This window comes from Hylobates moloch, unplaced genomic scaffold (genome assembly GCF_009828535.3).
Source record: "Hylobates moloch isolate HMO894 unplaced genomic scaffold, HMol_V3 SCAFFOLD_6, whole genome shotgun sequence".
Taxonomy (NCBI): Eukaryota; Metazoa; Chordata; class Mammalia; order Primates; family Hylobatidae; genus Hylobates; species Hylobates moloch.
Genome location: NW_026652281.1, coordinates 88237076 through 88244123, shown reverse-complemented (window position 1 = coordinate 88244123; position 7048 = coordinate 88237076). Strand labels below are relative to the sequence as shown.

The following is a 7048-nucleotide window of genomic DNA, read 5'->3' as shown; positions in this document are numbered from 1 at the left end:
AAAGAAAGAAAGAAAGAAAGAAAGAAAGAAAGAAAGAAAGAAAGAAACTATAAACAAAATGAAAATGAAAACCACAGGTTGGGAGAAAATATTTGCAAAACATCTGACAAAGGGCTTATATCCAGAATATATGAAGAACTCCTACAACTCAATAAGACAGATGACCTAATAAAAAATGAAAAGAAGATTTGAATAGTCAACTCACAAAATAAAATACCCGAATGGAGAATAAGCACATGAAAAGATGCTCACATTCTTAATTATTAGGGGAATGTAAATTAAAAAGATAATGACATATCACTACACACCTGCTAGAATGGCTAAAATTAAAATGATTGGAAAACCAAGTATTGAGAAGGAGGTGGAGCAACTAGAATTTTCATACATTGTTGCAGGGTTGTAAAATGATATAATCACTTTGGAAACAAGTTTGGTAGTTCTTTAAAAAGTTAAACATTTATTTCCCATATAATCCAGTTATTTTACTCATGGAGGGTTACCCAAAACAAATGAAAGCATCTATTTATAAAAAGAAAAACTATACAATAATTTCATAGTAGTTTTATTTATAAAAGTCCAAATTAGAAACAATCTAAATGCCCTCAGTATGAGTTTTATTAAATGTAAATGGCCTAAATGTTTTTAATAATTATGTAAGTTGTGGACCATCATTTAGTTAACTGGTCTCTATTGTTTGACACCTAGGTCATTTGTGATATTTTTGTCATATCATAAGTAAAACTACATTTTCATAGCTAAATTTGTGCACAAATCATAATTATTTTTTAAGATACATCCTAGAAGAACAATTTTTGGGTCAAAGGTTGGAAATATCTTAAGGCTTTTGATTTATTAATTTCATACATATATAGTTATTTGATAAATCACCTATAACTAGGGAAATCTGAACTATCTTCAAATGGGATATTTTAAAGAAAGCTTGTCCTGCATGTGGCCCAGGATGGCTTTGAATGCGGCCCAACAAAAATTTGTAAACTTTCTTAAAACATTATAAGAAATTTTTTGTGATTTTTTTTGCCCATCAGTTGTCACTGGTGTTAGTGTATTTTATGTGTGGCCCAAGACAATTCTTCTTCCAGTGTGGCCGTGGGAAGCCAAAAGACTGAACACCCCTGTTTTAAAGTGTGTGCCAGTTGAGAAGAGGAGGATGGTATCTCACTGGTGCCTTAGTATGCATTTTTCTGATTGCTTCTACCACCCTTTTCTTGCTGTTTTGGCTGTAACAGGATTGGCCCAAGGAGTTTATCATGACTAAGTTCAAAGGGTGGAGCAGCAGCAAACATGGATGACTTCTGACTCTCTAAGTCACCCGACCCCAGGGTCAACCAGCTAATATTGGTCTTGACATTAAACAGATCCCCAGGCAACAGGAGTATCTGAACCAAATCCTTAGCTCAATTGCAGCACTGGCCAGATGGGAGAAAAAATGTCTCAGTGCCCAAGGATCATGGTCCAATTTCAGATAGCTAAGACCTGGAGAAAGTGAACTAATTCACACTAAAGGGATAAGTGCTACTATGGCCAACACCCCTCCTATTATCATCTCCTTCACAAGCACACAGATCTGTTAAGACTTTGATCCAGTTACTATGCTCTCCCTTGGGGAATCAACACCACCAAAAAGAAAAAAAAAGTAAAACTCAAGGAGCATCTCTACTTCTCTATTCTCCTTCTAGATTTATCAGAGATGGAGACCAAATAAATGCTTTCTAGTAATTATAGAAAAACAAAGATCTTACTGGTAGAGGGGTCGATTTTTCTTTTCTACAACATTCCAAGCATTAGCACATGCCCCTGACTTTTGTTCGACTTTTCCTGGCCAGAGAGAAAGACTGTTTATCCTTCAGTCTGAAAGAAAACCTTGGGACGGGAATTCTCCATAAAGGCGGAATTGTTGGTGCTGGTAAAAGAACAATGTTGTGTATTGTGAACACGAAAATTGATGAGGTCAGAACCACTCCAGGGACATGAAAATATATATTTATGTAAGAGGCAGTGAAATTTGTCTGCAATTAAGTTTTACCAAAACTCTCAAATCTGTTGTTTGGTTTTAAGCAGATGTTGAAAAGGTTTATCCTGGATTCTGTCTTTATTGATAGGATGTCTTTTGATCTGCAGCCAAATAAGAAATCTGGATGTTATTTTGGATTTGGAAATTTCTTTTAAATAAACATATTAGTTAAGTATGTAAATCTGCTTATCATCACTTTGGGCATATTGCCAGAGTGGGAAACATCTGGGGCCTGGTGTCAGCCGACTTATTAATTCACACTTAGAGTATGTTTCACCTAGGTTACTGCTGAATACTGTTGTCTTGATTGCCTAAGTCAGCTGTGTCTTGACAACAGTTAGTTACAAGTTTCAAGGCTTAAATTTTGACTCATGAGAAATTCATGGAGTGGGGTCTGCCTGGACCTAGCAATTTAGGCTTCCAGCCCCCTTTAGGATTGATTTTGGAAATTAATTGTTAACATTTTGGATTATAAATGACAGAGATCTGTGTTATTTATCTGAACTGACCAGCATGTAATTCCGGGAAGGGATTATATGGCCTGCTCCTGATAAGCACTGAAGTGGGGTCATTAATAGAACTTTCTGCCATAAAACTCTCACCGCTTTATGGAAGTGCCTCTCCCTCCAGTTCAAAGGATACTCAATCGACTTCAACCTGTAAGTCTAGGGTGAATCATTTTGTCTGGCAGGCTGGTAGGTAATGAATGAGTGCAGCCTAGCATTCTTATTAATACAGGTAATGTAGCATACAGATCCAGGGAGTGTGCTGCTCCTCATCTGCTTCTATACCAAGAAATGAACACCATGGAATGAATGTGTTTGGAGAGCACCCTCATGAATGAAGACTTTGCACTCAACAGCAAAAGTGATTGTAGACATTGGTTGACAGAGCAGCTGGAATTCACATTCTGAGGCCCTGAAGAAGTGATTTGTGACAAAAAGGAGTTTGAGCAAAGCTGTGTTTATGTGTGTCTTCTGGTTAGTCCTTACAAAGCATCTGAAAGACTTTTTTGTCTTCCTCGGCATTAGCTAGGGTAAGTAATACTAGCTACTATAAGGAAGAGTCCTCAAATTTCCGTGACATAAGAGCAATGAAATTGTGTTTCTATGTCACATTCTTGTGCAATGTGGGACAGCAGGGCAGGGAGTGGGTCGGCTCCACATGGTCATTCATGGATGACATTCTTTCTGTCTTGTCACTGTGCCGTCTTCTAGGACTTTGAAGTCCTCCGTTGGATCTGCTTGGAAGATGAGGGAAATGAGAGAGTATGGAGAGAGATTTTGTAAGTCAGGTCTGGAAGTAGTCATTGTTCAGAATCCAGCCACGTGGCTACATGAAACTCTAAGGTAAGTTGGAAAATATGCTCAAGTTGTATGCTCAACAGAAAACATTTGATATATATTTAGTCTTGCAGTAGGCATCTTGACTATAATAATAACAAAGATTATCATAACAATAGCTAACAGTTATGGCATATGTAATACATGCCATGCTCTGAGCTAAATGTCTTGCAGTGCATCATCTCATTTAATGTTATTAATTCCATTCTATAGATGAGTAGTAAACTGAGGCTCAGGGAGCTGAAATGATCCTCACAGTCACATGACCAATAAATACTGCAGCTGAGACCTAAACCCAGAGTACACTTGACTTTGGGTCACATGAGCTCAGTTATTTTCTCCCCATGCACATCTTCAGACTCCTCTGTCCAGCGTTGGGTCAACCCTGTCTCCTCTCTTCCTCTTTCTCTAGGCTGACACAGGTCGTTTTACCGACCAAGACCTAAAAATTTTCATTTAAATCCCCTGTCACTACCACGAACTTACAGTAAATCCTAGTAGGGGAAAGATACTTGAATATTCAGTCATAAACAATGCAAACTTCCTGCTCTGGGATGAGAAATGGCTAAAATTGGTACCACAGACATTTTAAGTCCCAAATATCACTCCAGTTAAAATTTTCCTCTTTATAAGTAGAAGTAGTGATGCTTAACAAACATTTAAGTGATTCCTCCAACTCCTCATAATTCTAAAAAATAGGGGTCATTATATTTTTTGTTTTATTCCAAACTTTTTTTTTCAAAATAAGAAACATATTTTTCTATAAACTGTTATTTCCTCTTTACTCACAGTAACTGTCCTAGCAGTTGAGTTTCAAGACAACTTAATTTCTTTTCCTCCTCCCGCCCCCTTTTCTCTAGCTCCCTCTTCCCTTCCTACCTTCCTCTTCCCTCCTTCTCTGTCTTCCTTTCATTTAATATTTTGTAATCACCAATTTCATACTAGATTTATTATAATAACAAAGATAGCCAAGGTTTCTCCTTTCAATGGGCTTACATCTGGTTTTCTACAGCAAAATAAAGTTCTTACTTTCTGTAAGAGTTTTGTCCATGTGAAAAGAGATGAGGACCACAAAGTAGCTTACAACCTGAGTGTGAGGAAATTTCACAAATCTCCCCAGCAGAGCAACTTGCTTGCAGATATCACATATGTGGGATTCAAATCTGAACCATATGAAAAGAGAAATTTTATTTTTTGTTCACAAATATATACTTTTGAATAAATGACAAGTAATAATACAAAATTTGTTAGTGAGATAAAAGGAGTAGACATCAAGGAAGAAATCAGATGGAGGTAGCATAGAGACTGGATCCTCATTGTGACTAGGGGACCCTACTGGGATAGAACATAAACGTCTGATGGCAGGAAGTAATCATGGGTCACTCAGCTCACTCAGTGCTATCCATGTACCAATTGCCATACTCTGTTAGGTGTGAAAGGGCCAGAGTAGAGATGAGAAGTAAATGTGACTGTCTTTAGGTCTCTTGCCATCACAAGGTCCATATTGCTGGGATAAAGAGACCAGTTCTCCTCCTACTCATTCCCTACTCTATTGTATCCTAGGCCATGTGGCTTTCCTGGAAGTGGGGAAGCCATGAGCCATTGGTTGGCAAGGCCTGTGGACATGGATAAATAGAACTCTGCCTGCCCTCCAGAGAGTGGCTGGAATGAGGGAAGAGATTTCTGCCAGGAACAGGTGGAGACAGAGTTAGCAGGCACAGGACAATTTATTATCAAGGTGCTTTGGTGGCCTGAGAGCAAGGGTTCCCAGGATCCAGGATAGATTCTAATTTGTTCCGTGTTTGTGTATGTTTGTGTTTGGGAGGACATGTGTGCTGTCATGGAGCTGGTCCTCCCTTCAAGGACACTTGCCCTTCTAGTGCGTGTGTTCACTCAAGAAGGGGAAAAAAACAGTGGAGTGCGAGGGTGGGAGTAGGACAGATGTGGGAAAAGTCTTCTCACAGGGTGCAGGTAATGAAGGGGCCATAATCTGTGTAGAATTAAAAAACAATAGTCAACTAAAAGTTGTTTGGCTTTTTATTATCACCATACCCCACCAATTCTGAGCCACTCTTCCCACCCGGGTGCCATGCCACTGAAACCACACGGAGCCTGCAGGCACCCGTGGGGCAGGTAACCCCTGCAGGCCAGATTGGTTCCCTGCCCCCCTTCCCACACTACACCCCCACCCCCATTACTGGCCCCATGGGATGTGAAGATTCACAAAGCGCAAACACCAGTGACTAAGGACACATTCATTGTAAAGACAATTAATATTTTATGAACTAAATTAATAATTAATATAAAATAGATTAATACTCTTTTATTAAATAATCATTTAACGGTTGTTTTCTCTCCCAAGGCTGAGTTTCTTCATTTTCCTTTCACTCAAGAAGTTTGCATTGAGTTCCTACAATGTGCCAGGCCAGGTGCTGGGCATGGGTGATACCACACAGTAGACCAGACAGTGACAGGGAGCCGACCTCCTAGAGCTAGAGACAGGCAGGGGCCAAGTGAGCAATGCACAAACAAGATGGTTTTAGCTGGTGTGAGCTATCATGAAGGGGCACATTGTAGGGTCATGAGATAGAAAGTGATGGGCAGGAGCAGATCTGTATTTTATAAAGGTGATCAAGGCTGGCCTTTCAGAGGAGATGTTGTTTGGGCTGAGATTTGGTGTTTGGGAAGGAGCCAGCTATGGCAGAAAAAAACAGTGAATGCCAAGACCGGGAGGCAGGAACAAGTCTGTCCTGTTAGAGGAAATGAAGGAAGGCTTGTGTGGCTGGCAATAAGGAGGAGTCCTTTTGAGGAGGAGTCTGAAGGGATGCAGAGGCCAGGTGCAGTCAGTCATGTAGGGTCATAAGACTGAGTTTGCATTGGGTGAGCCATGAGAAATACACCTTTGACCACTCCCCCCTTATTATCCTAATTTGCATAACTGCTTGTTTTGTGTTGTGTCTTTCATGTTTGCTAGGTTCTGCTGACCCTTTGCCCAGCACTCCAGTCTCCCCACCTCCTCTGCACTTGCTTGCATCACCTTCACTCTGTTCACGCACCTTCGAATGTCTTCTCCTTGGCACCCAGTTCCACAATATGGCATCCTCTTCATGCTGCAACCTTGTCACCTAATGAGGAAGGAAAGTTTGATTGGTTCTGACCACAAGCAATTGTTAGAACTCACATCCATTGTTGAGGTTGGAGGAGATAAACCAAATTAACCTGTGCCTTCCTTTTCCTATAAATGGAATTTCTTATCTTGGACTTTTTCTTGAGTCTTCTTGGGGAAAGAGATGAGCCTGTGAATGAGGAGGAGGGAGAATGAAGAAAGGAAAGATTAGGAGCTGTTGAGGCCTGGGAGAGTTCAGAGTGAAGGGTAAATGTCAGTCTGTGATTCCCTTACCTGACCTCTATGCTGAAAGGAGTTATCTCTGTCCACCAAGTATATTTCTCTTTTCAGTCTTCAACAAAATCTTCTTCCTTTGGACCTTTGTCTGCAGATCTGAGAATAAAAAAACCAGCCATCTAAGAATTTAAAATATAAACTCACTTGGGCGTGAGAAAGCCTGGTTATCCTCTGATTTAAGAATAAAAATGCTGGTGTGTATCTACATTTTTTTTCTCTTTCTATCTACACACACACACACACACACACACACACACACACACACACACA

At 39.9% G+C, this 7048-nt stretch overlaps 1 protein-coding gene across 7 annotated transcripts in view; it reads left to right on the top strand.

Moving 5' to 3' along the window:
• The window catches only part of LOC116810818 (uncharacterized), a 55387-nt gene that overhangs the window by 12944 nt on the left and 35395 nt on the right, over window positions 1–7048 (top strand). For 5 of the 7 annotated variants that reach the window (XR_009214097.1, XR_009214094.1, XR_009214099.1 and 2 more), the window contains exons 1-2: window positions 2948–3068; window positions 3250–3381. Coding sequence is in view for 1 of the 7 variants with exons in the window: in XM_032755770.2 (XP_032611661.1) it covers window positions 3250–3381 (132 nt within the window). In the remaining 6 variants the exon portion in view is untranslated. Of the gene's footprint in view, window positions 1–2947; window positions 3069–3249; window positions 3382–7048 lie in introns of those variants that run through there. The other 2 variants (XR_009214098.1, XM_032755770.2) reach the window with 1 other exon arrangement.